The 22316-nt window shown below is 36.3% G+C and overlaps 1 protein-coding gene across 3 annotated transcripts in view; it reads left to right on the top strand.

The window, feature by feature from the left end:
* The window catches only part of ATM (ATM serine/threonine kinase), a 136159-nt gene that overhangs the window by 11688 nt on the left and 102155 nt on the right, over positions 1-22316 (top strand). For all 3 annotated transcript variants that reach the window (XM_065944050.1, XM_065944048.1, XM_065944049.1), the window contains exons 5-12: positions 1917-2082; positions 2732-2970; positions 4768-4931; positions 13017-13186; positions 14520-14891; positions 15657-15848; positions 16587-16682; positions 17756-17981. In XM_065944050.1, the coding sequence (XP_065800122.1) occupies positions 1917-2082; positions 2732-2970; positions 4768-4931; positions 13017-13186; positions 14520-14891; positions 15657-15848; positions 16587-16682; positions 17756-17981 (1625 nt within the window). The remainder of the gene's footprint in view (positions 1-1916; positions 2083-2731; positions 2971-4767; positions 4932-13016; positions 13187-14519; positions 14892-15656; positions 15849-16586; positions 16683-17755; positions 17982-22316) is intronic.

Below are 22316 nucleotides of genomic sequence, written 5' to 3'. Positions count from 1 at the left end.
TTAATATGCTTAGGCTCTGTTGTGATATTGCCTCTTTCACTACAGATTCTGATCTTACCATTTTTGGTTCCTTCTGTTTGTTTTGGGTTTCATTTCTTCTCTAGTTTCTTAAACTTAGATCATTGATTTGAGACCTTCTTTCCCAATACATGCATTTAATATAATAAATTTTTCTCTAAACACTACTTTAGTCACATCTCACAAATGTTGACAATGTTGAGAGAGCAGTTTATAGCATAAAATGCCTACATTAGAAAAGAAGAAATGATATCAAGTATGTGTGTATGTATTTATATATATATATATATATACCTTGAATTCCAAGTATAAATATATCAATATATACCTTAGATTCCATCTCAAGAACTAGAAAAAGAAAAATCCAAAGATTTCAAGCAGAATAACAGAAATCAATGAATACAGAAGACAATAAAGAAAAATTATAGAAACAAAAAGCTGATTCTGGACATCCCTAGTGGCTCAGTGGTAGAAAATCAGCCTGCCAATGCAGGATACATGGGTTCGATCCCTGAGCTGGGAGTGTCCCACATGCCACAGAACAGCTGAGAGTATGCACCACAATTGTTGAGCCTGTGCTCTAGAGCCCGGAAGCTGCAACTCCTGAAATCCACACGCCCTAGAGCCCGTGCTTTGCAACAAGAGAAGCTACTTCAGTGGGAAGCCCGCTCACTGGAACTAGAGAGTCTCCCCTGCTCGCATCAGTGAAGATGCAGCACAGCTAAAAATAAATTAAAAAAAAAAAATAAAGATATTCTGGCTACTCATCAGCTACTCTACTCATTCTGGCTACTCTGGATACCCATCATTGCTGTGAGAAATTGTCCTTTTTCTCTGATTAGGAATCTCATGTCTTCTGTCAGTATCCATATAACTGGTATTCTATTTTTTTTTTTTTTTACATTTATCTGACTTCACCAGGTCTTAACTGTGGTACATGGGATCTTCTGTCTTCTTTGTGGCGTGTAGGATCTTTTAGTTGTGGCATGTGGGATCTTTTTAGCTGGAGCATGTAATATCTTTTTAGTTGTAGCATGCCAACTCCTAGTTGCAGCATATGGGATCTAGTCCCCTGACCAGGGATTGAACCTGGACCCCCTGCATTTGGAGTGTGGAGTCTTGGCCACTGGATCACTGGGGAAGTCCCCTGGTATTTTAATTTGTTAGATTGAAAATAGCATAAAGTGTCATTCCTTTCACACTTCCTGACACACTTTACACACATTATTAGGCAACTAGCATAGAACAGTATAAAACTGTGGAAAACACACTGTCTCAAGTGCTTTGTTGGGCCTACCCAAAGAAATTTAGGAATAGAGAATTAAGTCTGAGGTCTGGCTCTTAAACTTGTTCAGATACTTTGCTGCCTATAGTTATTCTGGTCTTTTTTTTTTTTTTTAAATGATTTTTATTTATTTATTTATTTTTGGTTGTGCTGGGTCCTTGTTGCTGGGGGACTTTTCACTAGTCGTGGCGAACAGGGGATGCTTTTTAGTTGTGGTGCCTGGGCTTCTCTCTGCAGTGGCTTCTCTTGCTGCAGAGGACAGGTTCCAGGGCACGTGGGCCTCAGTAGTTGGGGCACATAGGCTCAGCTGCTCTGCAGCACGTGGGGTCTTCCTGGTTCAGGGATCAAACCTGTGTCTCCTGCACTGGCAGGCAGAGTCTCTACCACTGATCCACCGAGGAAGCCCTGTTCCTGTATTGGAGAGAGGTTAATTTATAAAGTTAAATATTGATGGGATTCTTTAACTGTATTAAATATAAATTAGTATAATTTTTAATGTTTTGTTTATGGGATTACTGAAATTTGAATTGTGGCATTTAATTAAGTTAAATGTTTTGATAGTTTTCTTTTTAAAAACATAACTAATACTTTTTTTTTTTTTTTTTTTTTTAAGAATTGTTCTCTGTGTATTGCAGTCTATATCTTAAACCTTCACAAGACATTAATAGAGTTTTGGTGGCAAGAATAATTCAAGTTGTGACCAAAGGATGCTGTTCGCAGACGGATGGATTAAATCCCAAATTTTTGGATTTTTTTTCTAAGGCTATTCAGCAGGCACGGTAATCTAATCTATTTTTGTTTTGTATTGGAAATCCATCTGATCCTTTTACAGGACTGTGTTTTATATTCAGTAACTACAATTTTTTACCAATCATAAGGAAATATTGGACCTGTTATAGTAGAACTAGTGGATTCCCTAAGAAAGTGTTAGGTCCAGTACTTCCTGAGTATTCAATATGCAGAACATGAAGTAATGTTCTTGAGTGGGGAGATGTCTTGCTTTTTTAATAACAGAGAAAGCTTTATGGCCTCTAAGTATTTTTATTTTCCCCATTTTTGAAGATAGGTATAATGTGCTAAGAATAAAATGAAATGGGGATGTGTTTTGGAAATATCAATATCTTACTATCTGGCATTACCCAGCTTATAATGTGAACTATTTTGTAAGTGGTAGGTATTATGAATTAGTTTATTTTTAGACAGTGTTTTAGCAGCAGGGAGAGGGAACAGATCTCTTAGTGCCAATTAAGAACTGTTTTTTGCTGTTGCTATGCAATGCTGCTATGATTTTTTTTTTCTTCTGAACAAGTCTGAAAGTAGGGTTATTATTTGGATATCAAATTTTTTCTTTCAGTGTGCAGCTTCATAACTGTCTTCAGTTTGTGCATTTTCCCCTGTTGTAGTAAGTCTTTTTATTTTATGTTACAGACAAGAAAAGAGCCCTGCAGGTCTAAATCATATCTTAGCAGCATTTATTATCTTCCTCAAGACTTTGTCTGTTAACTTTCGAATTCGAGTGTGTGAATTAGGAGATGAAATTCTTCCTACCTTACTTTATATTTGGACTCAACAGAGACTTAATAATTCCTTAAAAGAAGTAATTATTGAATTATTTCAGCTACAAATTTATATTCATCATCCAAAGGGAGCCAAAACTCAAGATAAAGGTATAAAGAAAGTTTTTGCTATTTTGAATTTGTTTCTTTATTGATACACAAAGGGTTAAGTATAAAATCTGTATAATTAGGAGGTTATGACCTTCCTCTGGATTGTTATGCATGGTAATAGAATTAGTCATGAGGATATTTTTCACTTTCTTAAAAAAAAAAATGGAAACTATGGTAACAAATCTTATCATGCATTGCCATTTGTTTAGTACAGTTCTGCATTTTATGAGTACAAAGATGAGACACTGTTTCCTCTAGGAGCTGATTATGTAGTAATAATTAGGTGCTAAGAGGTGTGGCACAGAGAAGGCAAGATCTTGTTTATCTACATATGTATTGCTTTTATTAGAAAAATAAAATAGATAAATATGGACTGAACCAACTAGATGTCAGTTCCCAATGAAGATAAATACATATTGCCTCAAACCTCATAGTTATTCCAGGCTTCTGTTTGCTAGGGAAACTGAAAATAAATGACTTATCCTCCCTTCATTTCTTTAGGTTAATCTATCATCAAGAGAGTATTGTTTGGATGGTGTAGTTCCATTCAGTAGACAAGAATTTTAGTGGGTATAACCGGAATTGAATGAGTTCACTCATGCTTAGGCTATGTTTTGACTGGCTTGTACTAGCTTTTAACCCAATTCATCATGGTTAGTGTAATGACCTTGAAAGTGAAAGTGAAGTCGCTCAGTCGTGTCCAACTCTTTGCCATCCCATGGACTGTAGCCTACCAGGTTCCACCGCCCATGGGATTTTCCAGGCAAGAGTACCAGAGTGGGTTGCTATTTCCTTCTCCAGGAGATCTTCCCGACCCAGGGATTGAACCCGGGTCTCCCACATTTTAGGCAGAAGCTTTACCATCTGAGCCACCAGGGTAATGACCTTATCACAATCAGCTGTGTGTGTTTTGTGGTTCTTCTAGTATACATAGTTAGATGTGTTTATAGCCCATGAAATGACTATAGGTCAAAGAATAGTGACTTTTTTCAGTTTTTCATCTTTCATATAGCTCTCACCAGAAGGAAAATTAGGCTTATTAGGGCAAGGTGTGATATGTTTAGGGTTTTAGTTAAATGCATGTTTAGGATGAATTGAAAATTGGCAGATGATAAGGCTGTCAGAAATGCTTATACAGTTTTAGACTACATTAATGGATTGTATTAAGTTCTTAAATAGCTTAAATTAAATTCATTAGTAGAATTTAAATAGGTTCTTTGTTTGTGGAAAGTAATTGCCCCACTGTTTGTTCCTCATACTTGTTAGATCAGAATTGTGAGTATTCTGGTACACTCATGAGATTTTGTAGAGTAAGCATTTTTTTAAGAGACATAAGTTGACTGGAGTGTGTCTAGGGAAAGAGGAGAGATGACGATGAGGTGTCTGGATAACATGTTATTTGTACACTTGTTGAAGATATTGGTAATGTTTTTCTGTTAAACAAAGGCATGCAGAGAAGTTGGTTCTCATATAAGAGAGGGGATTATTAATTGTATTTTTTTAAATTCTTCCATATTCTTATCAAACTTTCACCAATTAAATCAAAATCTCAATCAAACTTTCTTTTATTTCTTCTCTCCCCAAAGCATATACAGTTAACTGAGTGTGAGGTGGACATCATTAGGACGTAGAACTTGTCAAGGATACAGTCAGAGGAGCCATTAGTAGTAAATAGACTGCACCAGATGTCTTATAATGTTTCCACCTTAACAACTGAGTGGTTTTGTGGGAGTTGGCAGTACAAATGGGTTGTATATATAGATTATATTTTAATTTAATTATTTTTTAACATTACAGGTGCTTATGAATCAAGAAAGTGGAGAAGTATTTTATACAACTTGTATGATTTGCTAGTTAATGAAATAAATCATATAGGAAGCAGAGGGAAATATACTTCAGGATCTCGTAATATTGCTGTTAAGGACAACTTGATTGAATTGATGGCAGATATTTGTCACCAGGTATAGTAGATCTTGTCACATTTTGAAATTTCCTATTCATTTTCCTTTTATTAGGCCTGTAAAAAACCTATAAAATTACTCTGTACATGTTGATTCCTTTCGAAACACCATAAATATTTAGAATTGCCCTTTTAACTTACAAGATAACTATCTTGCAAATATAAACTTAGTAAAAACTGATGATGAACTTTTCCATTCTTAAAAAAGTTATGTACAGGAAATAAGGTTATCCTAACCCTATGTGTTTCTTTTTTTCCCCTACTGATTTAAAAATCACATGGCATAAAATTCATTATTTTAAACAGTATATATAATTCAGTGTTTTTTAACATTTTCACTGTGTTGTGCAACCATCACCACTAATTCCAGACCTTTCCATCACTGCCAAAATAAACTTTGTACCTATTAGCAGTCAGTTTCAATTCCCTGCTTCTTCCAGTTCCTAGCAGCCAGCCACTAATCTACTTTCTGCCTCTGTCAATTTGCCTGTTTTGGTCATTTCGTATAAATGGGATCATATAATGTGCAGTCTTTTGTGTCTGGCTTCTTTCACTAAGCATAGTGTATTCAAGGTTCTTCCATGTTGTACCATGAATCAGTGTTTCATTATCGCTGAATAATATTCAGTTGTAAGGATATATTACATTTTATTTACCAGCTCATCAGGTGATGGCTGAGTGTTTTTTTCCTCTATAGAAGAAATTTAAAAATTTCTTTTATTTTCAATACAGTTTTTAAAGGTTATATTCCATTTACTGTTACTTCACAATATTAGCTGTATTTCCTGTGTTACACAATATGTCCTTACAATAAACTCCCACTCGGTAGCTGGTACACCCTTACCTGGTGGCTCAGATAGTAAAGAATCCTCCCGCAATGAAGGAAACGTGGGTTCAGTCCCTGAGTTGGGAAGATCCCCTGGAGAAGGGAATGGCTACCTACTCCAATATTCTTGCCTGGAAAATTACATGGGCAGAGGAGCCTGGCGGGCTACAGTCCATGAGGTTACAAAGAGTTGGACACAACTGAGCAACTAAGACACCCTACTCGTAACCACTAGTTTGTATCTGTGCATCTGCAACTTTTTTGCTATATTCATTAGTTTGTTGTGTTTTTAGATTCCACATGTACTTGATATCATACAGTATTTGTCTTTCTCTGACTTATTTCATTTAAATGCCTTCCAAGTCTATCTGTGTTGCTGCAAATGGCAGACCTTTCTTTTTTATGACTGAGAAGTGTTCTTTTGTGTGTGTGGGTATGTATCCATTCATTTCTTGATGGACACTGAAGTTGCTTGCATATCTTGGCAGTTGTAAGTAATGCTGCTATAAACATTGGTTGCAAAAATCTTTTCAAATTGGTACTTTTGTTTTTTATAGCTATATACCCAGGAGAGTTTTACTGGGTTGTAGGGTAATTCTGATTTCAGTGTTTTGAGTAACCATCAAACTGTTTTCCACATTAGCTGCCCCAATTTACATCCCACCACCAGTGTATAAGGGGCCCCTTTCCCCATGTCCTTGCCAGCATTTGTTATTTGTGTTCTTTTTGATGATGACGATGATACACATTGTGGCAGCTGTGAGTGATGTGGTTTTGATTTGCATTTCCCTGATAATTAGTGATGCTGAGCATCTTTTCTCCTGCCTGTAGGTCATCTGCATTTCCTCTTTAAAAAATTGTCTGTTCAGGTCTTCTGCCCATTTTTTAAAACTTATTATTTATTTATTTTATTTTTGGTTGCACTGGGTCTTTGTTGCTGCACATGGGCCCTCTCTAGTTGTGGTGAGCAGGGGCTTCTCTTCATTGCAGTACACTGGCTTCTCACCGTGGTGGCTTCTCTTGTTACGGAGTACGGACTCTAGGTGCATGGGTTTCAGTCGTTGCAGCACACAAGCTCAGTGAGTTGTCGAGCACGGCCTTGGTTGCTCTGTGGCATGTGGAATCTTCCCATACTAGGGATTGAACCCATGTCTCCTGCATTGGCAGGCAGATACCTATTCCCTGTACCACCAGGGAATTTCCCCTTACGCCCATTTTTTAATCAGGTTGTTTGTTTGATAAGTTGTATGAGTTGTTTATATATGTTAGCTATTAACCCCTTACTAGTCATATCATTTGCTAACATTTTCTCCCATTCAGTAGGTTGTATTTTTATTTTGTGGGTTCTTTTCTTTGGTGTTCAAAACTTGTGTTTAATTAGGTCTCATTTGTTTATTTTGTTTTTGTTTCCTTTTCTTTAAGAGACAGATAAAAAAAAAGTATTGCTATGATCTATATCAAAGGGTGTTCTGCCTATTTTTTCCTCTAGGAGTTTCTTAGTATTCAGTCTTTTAGGTCTTTAATCCAATTTTTTTTTTAATATGGTGTTGGAGAATGTTCTAATTTGATTCTTTTACATGTAGCTGTCCAGTTTCCCCAGCCCCACTTATTGAAGAGACTGTCTTTTCTCCATTGTATATTCTTGTCTCCTTTGTCACAGATTAACTGACCATGAGTACAGCGGTTTATTCTGGACTATACGCTGTTCCTTTGATCTGTGTATCTGTTTTTGTGCCAGTTCCGTACTCCTTGATTATCATAACCTTTGTAGTCTGTGTAGTCTGAGGGCAGGGAGTGTGTTTCCTTCAGCTCTGTTCTGTTTTCTCAAGGCTGTTTTGGCTATTTGAGGTCTTTTGTGTTTCCATACAAATTTTAAAGTTATTTGTTCTGGTTCTGGGAAAAATATCATTAGTGTCATTTTGTTTTGGCCACAGACAGCATGCAGGAATCTTAGTTCCCCAACCAGGGATTGAAACCATTCCTCCCTCCCGCCCCCACCCCTAGAGGAGAAACACGGAGTCCTAATCACTAGAGTACCAGGGAAGTCCATCTTTGGCATTTTGATAAGGATTTTGTTGAATCTATAGATTGCCTTGGGTAATATGGTCATTTTAATAATATAAGTTTCTCCAATCCAAAAATACAGCATATCTTTCTATCTGTTTGTGTTGTGTGTGGTTTCTTTTATCAGTCTTACAGTTTTCTGAGGACAGGCTTTTTGCCTCCTGTAGGCAAAAGGTTTATTCCTAGGTATTTTATTCTTTTTAAGGCAGTGGTAAATGGACTTATTCCTTAATTTCACTTTCTGGTAGTTTGTTGTTGGTGTATACAATTGTAACAGATATCTGTATATTAATTTTATATCCTACATCTTTACCCAGTTTATTGATGAGCTCTTGTAGTTTTTCTGGTGACATCTTTAGGATTTTCCATATATAGTATCCTGTCATCCACAAAAACAGTGACAGTTTTACTTCTTCCTTTCCAATTTAGATTCCTTTAGTCTTTTTTTTTTTCTCTGATTGCCATGCCTAGGACTTTCAAAGTCATGTTATATAAAAGTGGTGAGAGTGGACATTCTTTTCTTTCCTGATCTCAGAGGAATGCTTTCAGCCTCTATGTCTGCTTTCTAGGAAGTTTTCACTATAAATGGATGTTGAGTTTTATCCAAAGTTTTTTTATATTCTATCTATTGAGATGATCATATGGTTTTTATTTTTCATCTTGTTAATGGGGTATAACATATTACTGATTTTCAAATATTGAGAAATTCTTGCATTTCTGGGATAAATCCCACTTGATCATAGGGTATGATCTTTTTAACCTATTGTTGGATGTTTTTTGCTAGTATTTTGTTGTGGATTTTTGCACCTGTTCATCAGTAATATTGGTCTGTAGTTTTCCTTTTTATGATATATTTGTCTGGTTTTGCTATCAGGGTGATATTGGCCTCACAGAATGTGTTCAGAATTGTTCCTGGCTCCACAGTTTTTTGAAATAGTTTCAGGATAGTTGTTAAGTCTGTAAATGTTTATAGAATTCACTTGTTAAGGCATCTGTTGCTGGACTTTTGCTTGTTAGGAGTTTTAAAATTACTGATTCAACTTCATTACTGTTTATTGGTCTGTTCACATTTTCTGTTTCTCCCCAGTTCTGTCTTGGGAGATTGTACCTTTCTAAGAATTTGTTTTTTCTAGGTTGTCCATTTTATTGGCATATAGTTGCCTATAGTAGTCTCTAATGATCCTTTACATTTCTCTGGTGTTAGCTGTAACTTCTTTTTAATTTCTGATTGTATTGATTTGGGCCCTCTCCCGTTTTTTTTCTTTTTTTCCCCCCATCCTCCCTTTTTTTGCTTGATGAGTCTGGCTAAAGGTTTATCAATTTTATTTTTTCAAGAACCATCTTTTAGTTTCAATAATGTTTTCTATTGTTTTTTTAGTCTCTATTTCGTTTATCTAAAACCTATTGGAGGACTTTCCTGGTGGTCCAGTTAAGGTGGTTATGAATCCACCTACTGGTGCAGGGGGCACAGGTTTGATCTCTGGTTCAGGAAGATTCCACATGCCATGGGGCAACTAAGCCCATTGGCTAAAACAGCTGAGCCCACACACTGTAGAGCCCATGCTTTTCAAAAAGAAAAGTCATCACCATAAGAAGCTCTCATACCTCACCTAGAAGAAGCTCTGACACCTCAACTAGAAAGTAGCCCCTGGTTGCCATCACTAGAGAAAGCCTGAGCATAGTAACAAAGACCCAGCACAGCCAAAAGTAAATAAATAAAATTTGAAAAATAAATAAAACTGGGCTTCCATTTCAAGATGGCAGAGTAGAAGTACGTGTGCTCAACTCCTCCTGTGAGAGCACCAAAATTGCAACTAAGTATTGAACAATCATGGATAGGAGTGTGCTGGAACCCTCCACGAAAAGATATCCCATGTCTAAAGACAAAGAAGAAGCCCCAGGGAGACGGTAGGTGGGGTTCAATCATGATAAAATCAAATCCCACACCTGCTGGGTGGATCACCCACAGACTGGAGAACAGTAAAACCAAAGTTGTTCTTGCACTATTGTGAAGGTTCTGAACCACAACTAAGGCTTCCCATTGTGGGGATCTGACAAAGGAACTGGGAATTCCCAGCGAATCTGGCCTTGAGGGCCAGCAGGATTTGATTATAGGCCTTCCAGAGGAATGAGGGAAACAGAGACTCCAGTCTTGGAGGGCACAAACAAAATTTTGTGCTCACTAAGACCCATAGAACAGGAGCAGTGACCCCATAGGAGACTCAACCAAAACTACCTGATGGTGTTGGAGGGCCTTGTGGGTTGGCAGGGACTCACTGCAAGGACAAGGGCACTGGAAGGTTCCCCCTTGGCATCAACCCTCTACCATACCCATACCATAGGGCCCATAGACCCTAGGACTGGCTCCCTCAGGCTGAGCAACTACCAGGTAGGGAATGCAGCCCCGCCCATTGGCAGATAATTGGATTAAAGCTGCAAGGCCCTACCCACAAGAGCAAGACCCAGTTTTTCCCATCACCAGTCCCTCTCATCAGGAAGCTTACACAAGCCTCTTAGCTTTATCCATCAGAGGGCAGACAGAAGAAGCACGAAGCACAGTCTCATAGCAGCTAAAACAAAAACCATATTACAGAAAGTTAATCATGATGATAAAGCAGAAAGTTATGTCTGAGAATTAGGGACAAGATAAAATCCCTGAAAAACAACTAAATGAATTGGAGATAGGCAACCTTCCAGAAAAAGGATTTGGAATAATGATAGTGAAGGTGATCCAGGATCTTGGGAAAAGAATGGAAGAAAAGATTGAGAAGATGTGAGAAATGTTTACCAAAGACCTAGAAGAGCTAAAGAACAAACAAATAGAAATGAATAACACACTAGAAGGAATCAAGAGCAGAATAACTATGGCAGAAGAATGGATAAATGACCTGGAGGACAGAATGGTGGAAATCAATGCCACAGAACCGAAAATAGGGGGGAAAATCAAAAGAAATGAAGACAGCCTAAGAGAACTCTTGGACAACATTAAATGCACCAACATTCATATTATAGGGGTCCCAGAAGGAGAACAGAGAGAGAAAGGACCTAAGAAAATATTTGAAGAGAATAGCTGAACACTTCCTGAACATGGGAAAGGAAGTCAACCAAGTCCAGGAAGCACAGAGAGTCCCAGGAAGGATAAACCCAGGGAGGAACACACCGAGACAGTAATCAAACTGACAAAAATTAAAGGCAGAGATAAAATACTAAAAGCAAGGGAAAACAGCAAATAATATACAAGGAACTCCCATCAGGCTGTCAACTGATTTCTCAGTAAAAACTCTACAAGCCTGAAGGGAATGGCATGACGATGAAAGGGAAGAAAGGGAAGAACCTACAACCAAGAATACTCTACTCAGCATGATGCTCCTTCACATTTTATGGTGATATCAACGGCTTTCCAGACAAGCATAAATCAAGAGAACTCAGCACCTCCAAACTAGCTTTACAACAAATGCTAAAGGAGTTTCTCTAGGCAGGAAACACAAGCGAAGGAAAAGACCTACAGAAAATAAACCCCAAACAATTAAGAAAATGGTAATAGGATTATACATATTGGTGGTTGTGGTGGTGGTTTAGTTGCTAAGTCTGACTCTTGAGATCCCATGGACTGTAACCTGCCAGGTTCCTCTGTTGATAATTACCTTAAATGTAAATGGATTAAATGCACCAACCAAAAGATATAGACTGACTGAGTGGATAAAAGCATGTGCATGTGCCTGACTCCCCGCAAATTGTGTAATTATTTTATATTGTTAAGTTAATCACATTCCCGTATGGCTTGCAATTGTAATTATCTTTAATTTTTTGTCTGACTGTTAATTGTGAAAACTGATAAACATTCTTTACTATTGTGATTATGTAACTATTATTCACTTAATACCATTGTATCATGATTGGTCCACAGAAAAGTAATAGGATTCTGTATTATCAAAACTAGGATCTAGTAGAAAAACCTGTTATTCCTTTTTAAAATCCAGTTGCATATCAGAATTATCTTCAAATGTTTTGAAAAATACAAATGCTCAGATATTGCTTTTTTTCCTCCAGAGCTCCAAATATGTTTATAAGAGCAGTCATGTTTAAAAGCAACTGAACTATTCAATGATCTTTTATCTAGTTTGTTTCACTTTTTCTATTTCATAGTCAGTGTTCCCACTTCATTTAGTTTATGTTCTCCAACTCCATTTTTTAATGTTCTTTCTGAAGCCTTTATCAATGTAGTAGAAAAGCTTTTGTATACATACATATAAATATTTATAAAATTTTTATAAAATTATAAAATAATTATATATATACTTTTAAATATTTATAAATATAAAAATTTTAGAAAACATGCATCTTTGCCTGACTAAAAAAATTGTGAAAATTTGATTCCATTTGTTTGACTTAATATGATTAGAATGGTAGATTTCTAATTAAAAAGTAGATATGTAGCAAGCAAGAAAGGTTTACTGTATAGCATAGGGAACTATAGTCAATATCTTGTAATAACCCATGATGGAAAGTAATTTCAAAAATAATATATGTGTATTTGTATAACTGAATCACTTTGCTGTGCTCTTGAAACATTGTTAAGTCAATTATACTTCAATAAAATGTATTTATTAAAAAAATAATGAAAACAAATAAAACCTATGAGACACATCTAAGTTTATAGCAATACAAGCTTACCTCAGAAAATAAGAAAAATCTCAAATAAATAGCCTAACCTTACATCTAAAGGAGGTAGAGAAAGAAGAATAAACAAAACCCGAAGTTAGTAGAAAGAAAGAATTCGTAAAAATTAGAGCAGAAATAAATGAAATAGAGACTTAATGTTTCTTAAGTAAAGATTTTCCCCAGAGATTTGGGTACCATGCAAGAAGATTTCACTTGTCAAATATTTTCTTAACACTAAATTTGTGACTTAATCCCTTTGAAAATTGGAATTTTTTATTTACTCTTAGATGTTTTGGTGCTTTTAGTAAATTTTCCCAAACAGCATAGCTAATATTTTACTTGGTAATATCTGCTTTCTAGAGAGCCATTATTATCTGCAAAATGTTTATTTCTATATGTCATATCCATATATTTCAGTAATTTGTTACTCTTTATGACTAACCTTATCATCAGCTGAGGAGGAAGATTTTTTTCCTATTGAACTATTAGAAATAATAGCAATATTAAATATATTTTCCTTTTGTTATTTTTCAGGTTTTTAATGAAGATTCCAGATCCTTGGAGATTTCTCAGTCTTGCACAACCACACAAAGAGAACTTACTGATCACAGTGTACCTTGCAAAAAGAGGAAAATAGAATTAGGCTGGGAAGTAATAAAAGATCACCTTCAGAAGTCACAGAATGATTTTGATATTGTACCTTGGTAAGTGTTCTTTTTTTCTCTTTCAGTATCATTTAGTCTCATTAATTTTTCTCACAAGACCTCCTGTAGATTCCTTTACCTCATTGACCTGGCCAGAACCAGGTCACACTTGTCCACTCCCAAAGCAGTTGCTGGCTAAAAGGGAATGTCATGCTGAGATAACCACCTGCTGAGATAACCAGGACGTGCTGAGATAACCACCTTCATGACTCATCTCCTGGGGCCAGAAGAGGACCTCTCCTCTCCTGTTTCCGTAGCGAGGAGAAAGGGAGAGATGGCTGATTGGTAGGCAAGCTGTACCGCGTGCCTCTTGGAATTCACTGAGTTGTATACCTCAACACAAAGAGTTTTTACCATCCACAGCACCTTCTAATATAATTAAATCAGGAAGAAATTAAAGAGAGCATTCAGAATTTAGAGAATAATTTGAACCTTATGCCATGATAAAGGCACTTTTTATTATTTGCTCTGTTCTTTAGTCTTATATAGCATTCACAGTTATTTAAGTGATAACATAAATTGTGGAATTCTGTGAAATCACAAAGTCTTAGGTCTAGTAGGAATTTGTAGAACTCTTTACAGTTCAGCCTTTTTTGCTTTACCAAGAAAACTGCAACTGAGAAAGGTTAAGCAGCTTGCCTAAGAACAGTTACAAATTCATAGATTAGTCATACTTTTGTGAATGATGTTCTTTAATTTTTCTCATGTCAATGTAATGTTTAAAATGTTGAGTTGTTGGGGGGGTATATATTGACTTTGATACTTATTGCTAAATTCTTGTTTATTTCCTATAGTTAATGGTACCTATTTCATATTCTTTAATTTGTTCATTTAGTGAAGTCATTTATTGAATACCTACTATGTGCCAGGCATAAGGGGTAGACAGTGAATAAGTTGCAGTTCCTATTCTTGAGTCACATACATTCTAGGGAACTCTCAGCAAATACTTACTGAATTAAGTGAATTAATGTCAGCGGAAACAGTTTGTTTGGGGTTTTTGTTCTAAAGGTATATTGTTGGTGGCTGAAGGGCAAGGAACTGTGCAGCAAATAAGAAGTAAAATATTGGTAATTTAGTTATTTATAAGCAAATTTAGTTATTTGTAAGCAAAATATGATCGCTTACCCAGCTAGCCACAATGCTGTCAATCTTCTTGCCACTTTAGGAAGTAGGACCAAGTAATTACTAAGAGCCAGTTTATTTTGAGGGTAGTCTGGAAAATGATGGCAGTGTTCTAATTAGGATATTGTATGAGTACTATGTCTATATATTTATTTTCTTTTAGCCTCTTAATGGAGTAGAATAATTTTAAAATTATTTGTACTTTTTTTAGGTTACAAATCACAACTCAATTAATATCAAAATATCCTGCAAGTTTACCTAACTGTGAGTTGTCACCATTACTAATGATACTATACCAGCTTCTACCTCAACAGCGACGTGGGGAACGCACGCCATATGTGTTACGATGTCTTATGGAAGTTGCATTGTGTCAAGGCAAGAGGTCAAACCTAGAAGGCTCCCAAAAGTCAGATTTATTGAAAATCTGGATTAAAATTTGGTCTATTACTTTTCGTGGTATAAGTTCTGAACAAATACAAACTGAAAACTTTGGCTTACTTGGGGCCATAATTCAAGGCAGTTTAGTTGAGGTTGACAGAGAATTCTGGAAGTTATTTACTGGGTCAGCCTGTAGACCTTCATGGTAAGTTGACTATTAATTATATTTTGCAGCATATATATTTCCTGATTTTTGTAATTTCTAACTTCAGTTAAAAATATGTTAAATTCTGTTTCAGATTCTTAAGTCTTAATAAATAAGTTTGAAATATGAAGAGATTACTAAACCCAGTTTTAAAGATTAAGTATTTAAATTTCTTTTATTTGTAATTAGCAATTATTTGTTTGCTCATAAATAGAATAAACTTTATTTCTCTTAGTACTGCATACTGTTACAATAAGATAGTACTTAGTCACGAATTTTCTCAAATGTAGTCAAATTTTTTGTGCTCATTTAGTCCATAGAAGTTTATATATCTACCATGTGCCAGGACATGTCCTAAAAATTGACCACAGAGTAGTAAAAAGATACACATGGTCTCTGTCCCTCTAAGAGCCTAAATGTTTTAAAATTGAAGTAGAGTTGATTTACAGTATTGTGTTAGTTTCTGGTATATAAGCAAAGTGATTCAGTTTTTTCTATATATGTGTGTGTGTGTGTGTGTGTGTGTGTATATATTTTGTTTCATATTCTTTTCCATTATGGTTTATTACAGAATATTGAGTATAGTTCCTTGTGTATACAGTAGGACCTTACCGTATATCTATTTTACACATAGTAATTTATGTCTGCTAATCCCAATTTCTTACTATATCCCTCTCCCACCTCCTTTTCCCTTTGGTAACCATAAGTTTGTATTCTATGCAAAAAGTTCACTTTTAATATTAATTGTCTTTTGTTTTGCGACAGTCCTGCAGTATGCTGTTTGACTTTGGCACTGACAATCTGTGTAGTTCCAGAAACAGTAAAAATAGGAATTGAGAAAAATATATGTGATGTAGGCAGAAATTCTTTAAAAGAATTGATAATGAAATGGCTCTTATTCTGTCAGTTAGAGGATGACTTTGAAGACAGTACAGAACTACCTCCAGTTCTTTGCAGGTAATTTGAGTCCATTAGCACGCTGCTGCTTTTTTAATTTATTTTGCAAGGTGCTATCCATTTCTTATTTGATACTAGATGGCTTTATTTTGCAGTGATATTCCAGGATTTTCCAGAATTAGTCCTAACTACTAAACAGTCCCTTTGTTTTTATAGTGTTCTGTTTCTTTGTACCTGAATCTTTGCCCAAGTTCTTTTACTTTGTTTTCTCTCACTGCCTAGACAGTGAGAGTTACATGTTTGTGATTGTCCCTAAATAGGTCCATCTGAACATATATCCACTCAGGTATATCGTGGAATCATAAGAAGAATGCTTTCTGGGCTAAATATGTTAAATTAACAAGGGAAAGAAATGAAAAAAGACAAACTGGGACTTAAGCACTAAAACGAGGAGCAACTTGCCCACTTAACCTTTCCTCAGTCAGTAATTGGAACTGAGTGACTTAAGGGCCTCCTCTGGACCCTAGTGATTTGACTTGAATTTCATAGTTGTTTTGGCTCTTTGAAAATTGAATATGGTCCTACATCTAGAAGTGCTGAAAATGATAGTAACATAAAATTTATGTTCCTTAAGTACTTTTTCAGTTGTTAAGAAATTTAGTACAGATGGAAACAGTTTTAATTTTGGATCCAAATTTTAGAGATCAATTTTTTTAGTTAAGTGTGGGCATTTAAGTTTAAGGAATGCTTTAAATGGCTTTGGTCTTTTAAATAAAGATCTCTATTTTTACTTCATAGTAATTTTCCTCATCTTACCCTGGAGAAAATTCTCGTGAGTCTCACTATGAAAAACTGTACAGCAGCAATGAATTTTTTCCAAAGTGTGCCAGAATGGTATGTTTCCTAATGGAGTTCTGTGTTGTTTCAATTAACAGAGATAATAATTTTAGCAGAGTGGTAGCTACATCTTAAAAATTGTGAACCAAATTGGTCAATTAAAAAAATTATAACTGTTAACAAGGGAAAAGTTTCTTTTAATTCAATAATTATAATTTATGTTCTGTAATGTGTTTATGATGGGATATTAAGAACCTAAACATCATGTGGAAAATATTTTTTTTATATGTCAAATAAAATCTGAATGACTACTTTAAAAACTAATGATAATTTAGTATAGGGAAAACAAAAATCTAAAAACTATATTTTAGTCGATTGACTCCAGAGGCTTATGTTTATCACTGTGACTGAAAATGATTCACTGGAATGAAGTTTTCTAGTCTTTCTCAAGAGGGCATAATAAAAAAATATATACATTTTGGAGAAATGTGAAAAAAAGGGGAAAGTTTTCAGACAATTTGTTTTTCATTTTCTTTTCTTTATTTATTTGGGTCCCTCGAGTCTGAGTTGCGGCACGTGGGATCTTTCACTGTAGCATGCAGACTCTGAGTTTGGCATGTGGGCGCAGTAGTTGAGCTCTCTAGCTGTGACATGCAGGCTTTGGAGCGCACAGGCTTAGTGCTTGCAGCCTGAAAGCTTAGTTGCTCCACTGCATGTGGGATCTGACCAGGAATCAAACCTGTGTCCCATGCATTGTAAGGCAGATTCTTAACCACTGGCCCACCAGAGAGTCCCTCAGATAATGCTATTCTTAATGTTTATATCCATTGTTAATTAATGTTTTTTTAAGTACTTCCTGAATTTGCCTTTTAGATTAAATCTTTTATTTCTCATGTCCATTTGTTAGTGAAATTGCTACTGAATAATGAAATTCAGCATAAGTAGTTATCAAAATCCAAAGAAGAAAAGCATTTAAAAGAATAATTCACTAATTACATGAGCAGTCTTTGAATAACATAGATTCAATGTTAATGCTAAGTTAATATTTTATTTGTAATAGATTGATGCTATATGAAGGTAAAATAATAGACAATTTGATCTTATAAATTGAAAATCTTACTTCTTTGAAGTGAGCAACACCAAAAAGATACAGAAGAACCTTCATTCTCAGAAGCTGAAGATCTGTTTCTTCAGACAACTTTTGACAAGATGGATTTTTTAACCATTGTGAAAGAACATACGCTAGAAAAGCACCAATCCAGTGTAGGTTTTTCTGTCCACCAAAACCTCAAGGAGTCACTGGATCGCTATCTTTTGAGACTGTCAGAACAGCTTCTAAATAACTACTCATCTGAGGTGAGATTTTCTAGAAGAGCTAAAGCCTGTGTTTGATTCTATTTTGGTAGACTGTTAGGAAGGAGAAATAGTGTCAGGAAAGGCCCTAAGGACTTTAAATTAAGCTTAATTAAATTAAATTAAGCTTAATTTTAAAAGCAGCAATAGCACATGTCTACAAATTGGGAAAAAACTTAGAATGAAAAAAAGTAAAACTGAAGAGAAATAATTACTTTTTTAACCAGAAATTCTTACAGACATTAAAGAAGTAGATTTCTTTGGGTAGGTTAATGGGCAGTAATAATGGTTTTGAGCATATGAATTATTTGATGAAAAAGAACCTTAATTCAGAGGAGGGAAATTTTACGATAACAGAAAAGGACATAATTTAAACTAATCTAATAGATTTTGGTTGCACTTGAAAAGGGAGAGAAGTCATTGATAAATGAACTAACAGTCACCCATATTTAAGCAGTCATTTAGTGATGTCTTACATATCATTTCCATTGTCCTCTTAAAATAAAAAAGTTCTCATTGTGTGTGCTGTTCTCTTACCAAAACTCCTATGTCTTTCCATGCATTTCTATGTTTTCAGATAATTCACATGTCAAAATCCTCACTAAAGCCTTTTTTGATAATCTCAGCCATGTATCTTTTAATTTTCATGTTGTTGTTGTTCGGTCACTAAGTCGTGTCTGAGTCTTTGCAGCCCCATGGAGTTGCATGCCAGGCTTTGCTATCCTCCACTGTCTCCCAGAGTTTGCTCAGATTCATGTACATTGACTCAGTGATGCTGTCTATCTGATCGTCTGCCACTCCCTTCTCCTTTTGCCTTCAGTCTTTTCCAGTGAATCAGCTCTTTACAACAGGATTGGCCAAAGGATTGGAGTTTCAGCTTTAGCATCGGTTCTTATAATGAATATTCAGGACTGATTTCCTTTAGGATTGACTGGTTGATCTTGTTGTCCAGTGGACTCTCAAGAATCTTCTCCAGCACCACAATTCAAAAGCATCAGTTCTTCGGCACTCTATGGTTCAGCCTTTACTCTGCACATGACTCTTGGAAAAGCTGTAGCTTTGACTATACAGACTTTTGTTAGCAAAGTGATATGTCTGCTTTTAATATGCTGTCTAGGTTTGTCATAGGAGCAAACGTCTTTTAATTTCATGGGTGCAGTCACCATCTGCAGTGATTTTGGAGCCCAAGAAAATAAAATCTGTCACTGCTTCCACTTTTTTCCCTTCTATTTACCATGGAATGATGGGACCAGATGCCATTACCTTCATCTTTTGAATGCTGAGTTTCAAGCCAGCATTTTCACTCTTCTCTTTCACTTTTATCAAGAGGCTCTTTAGTCCTTCTTCACCTTATTTGCCATTGGAGTGGTATCATCCACATATCTGAGACTGCTGGCATTTCTCCCAGCAGTCTCGATTCCAGCTTGTGATTCATCTGGACCAGCATTTTGTATGATGAACTCTGCTTATGACTCAAACAAGCAGAGGGACAGTGTACAGCCTTGCCATACTCCTTTCTCAATTTTGAACCACTCAGTTTTCCATGTTTAGTTCTAAATTTGCTTCTTGATCTACATACAGGTTTCTCAGGAGATAGGTAATGTGGTCTCGTATTTACATCTCTTGAAGGATTTACCACAATTTGTAATCCATACTGTCAAATAGCTGAGAAAAGAAGAGAAAGTGAAAGGCAAAGGAGAAAAGGACAGATATACCCATCTCAATGCAGAGTTCCAAAAAATAGCAGGAGAGATAAGAAAGCCTTCCTAAGTGAACAATGCAAAAAAAAAAAAAGGAAAACAATAGAATAAGAAAGACTAGAGATCTCTTCAAGAAAATTGGAGATACCAAGGGAGAGTTTCATATAAAGATGGGCACAATAACAGATAGAAATGGTATAGGCCTAACAGAGGCAGAAGATATTAAGAACAGGTGACAAGAATACACAGAGTTACACAAAAAAGGTATTAATGACGTGGATAACCATGATGATGTGATCACTCACCTAAGCCATACATCCTGGAGTGCGAAGTCAAGTGGTCCTTAGGAAGCAAGCATCACTGTGAACAAAGCTAGTGGAGGTGATGGAATTCCAGCTGAGCTACTTCACAGCCTAAAAGATGCTGTTAAAGTGCTGCACCCAATATGCCAGCAAATTTGGAAAATTCAACAGTGGCCACAGAACTGGAAAAGGTCAGTTTTCATTACAATCCCAAAGAAGGGCAATGCCAAAGAATGCTCAAACTACCACACAGTTGTACTCACTTCACATCCTAGGAAAGTAATGGTCAATATCATCCTCCAAACTAGCCTTCAACACTCTAACTGAGAACTTCCAGATGTTTAAGCTGGATTTAGAAAAGGCAGAGGAACCAGAGATCAAATTGCCAACATCTGTTGAATCATAGAAAAAAGCAAGAGAGTTCCAGAAAAGCACCTACTTCTGCTTTATTGACTACTTCTGCTTTAATGAGAGTTGGACCATAAAAAAGGCTGAGCATGAAGAATTGATGGTTTTGTACTGTGGTGTTGGTGAAGACTCTTGACAGTCCCTTGGACTGCATGGAGATCAAACTAGTCAATCCTAAAAGAAGTTAATCATGAATATTCATCAGAAAAGACTGATGCTGAAGCTGCAGTGTTCAGTACTTTCACCACCCGATGAGAAGAGCTGAGTCATTGAAAAGACACTGATGCTGGGAAAGATTGAAGGCAGAAGGATAAGGGGATGACACAGGATGAGATCGTTGGGTGGCATCACCAGCTCAGTGGACATGGATTTGAGCAAGCTCTGGGAAATGGTGGAAGACAGGGAAGCCTGGTGTGCTGTACTCTATAGGGTCATGAAGAGTTGGACCCAACTGAGCAACTGACCTTAACTGAACTGAATACTGTCGCAGGCTTTAGCATAGTTAATGAAGCAGAAGCAGATGTTTTTCTGGAACTCCCTTGCTTTCTCCACGATCCAACGAATGTTGGCAGTTGAACCTCTGATCCTTCTGCCTCTTCAAAGCTCAGGTTTTACACCTGAAAGTTTCCAATTCACATGATGTTAAAGCCTAACTTGAAGGATTTTGAGCATAACCTTGCTAGCATGTGAAATGAGTGCAGTTGTATGGTAGTTCAAACACCATTTGGCATTGCCTTCTTTGGGATTGGAATGAAGACTGACCTTTTCCAGTCCTATGGCCACTGGTGAAATTTCTCAATTTACTGACAGTGAGTGCAGCATTTTAACAGTATCATCTTTTAGGATTGTAGCTTAGCTGGAATTGCTGGAGAAGGCAATGGCACCCCACTCCAGTACTCTTGCCTGGAAAATCCCATGGACAGAGGAGCCTGGTAGGCTGTGGTGCATGGAGTCGCTAAGAGTTGGGCATCACTGAGCAACTTCACTTTCACTTTTCACTTTCATGCATTGGAGAAGGAAATGGCAACCCACTCCAGTATTCTTACCTGGAGAATCCAGAGACAGAGGAGCCTAGTGGGCTTCCATCTGTGGGGTCACACAGAGTCAGACACGACTGAAGCGACTTAGCAGCAGCAGCAGCTGGAATTGCATCACCTCTACTAGCTTTGTTTTATAGAATGCTTCCTAATGATATCCAGCTGTAGGTGAGGGATCACACCATCATGGTTATCCAAGTCAATAAGACCTTTTTGTATAGTTCTTCTGTCTGTTCTTGTATAGTTATTCTGTTTATCCTTGGACAAGAAAATGGCAACCCATTCCGGTATTCTTGATTGGAGAATTAATGGGCAAAGGAGCCTGGCAGTCCATAGTGTCACAAAGTGTCTGACATGACTGAGCAACTATTACTCACTCACTCGTATTCTTGCTGCCTCTTCGTAATCTCTTCTTCTTCTGTTAGGTCCTGACAGACAGTATCGTGCCCATACTTGCATGAACTGTTCCCCTGATATCTCCAATTTTGTGCCATATGTACAAATATCTCTTAAACTATGCTAGAAGCTCATTAAAAGGCATGTGTAATTTCTCTTGATCTTTGTATCTTCTTCAATACCTTATTATATGATAAATGTTAAAAGTATTTGTTGACTAAAATAAAACCTACAAGCTACTATGGCTAGATTCAGTAGCCATAACTTATGATCCAAAGAACCAGAGAGAGGACAACGTGCCTATTTATCTATCTTGGTCTTAATTACTGTCTTTCTTCTGGATTATAGTTATAACTACTTTCATTACAGAGTAATGAGATCTCCTGTTTTTTCCTAAAATGCCATTTCATATAATATAGGAACAGAAAAATCTGAAAGTCTTTTTTTTTTGTTTGTAACGTTTACACATTTCTTACATAATTCTATAAAATTGAT

The sequence above is a fragment of the Muntiacus reevesi genome, chromosome 9 (assembly GCF_963930625.1).
Source record: "Muntiacus reevesi chromosome 9, mMunRee1.1, whole genome shotgun sequence".
Lineage (NCBI taxonomy): Eukaryota > Metazoa > Chordata > Mammalia > Artiodactyla > Cervidae > Muntiacus > Muntiacus reevesi.
The sequence above is the reverse complement of the archived record's forward strand: the minus strand, read 5'-3'. Positions and strand labels throughout refer to the sequence as shown.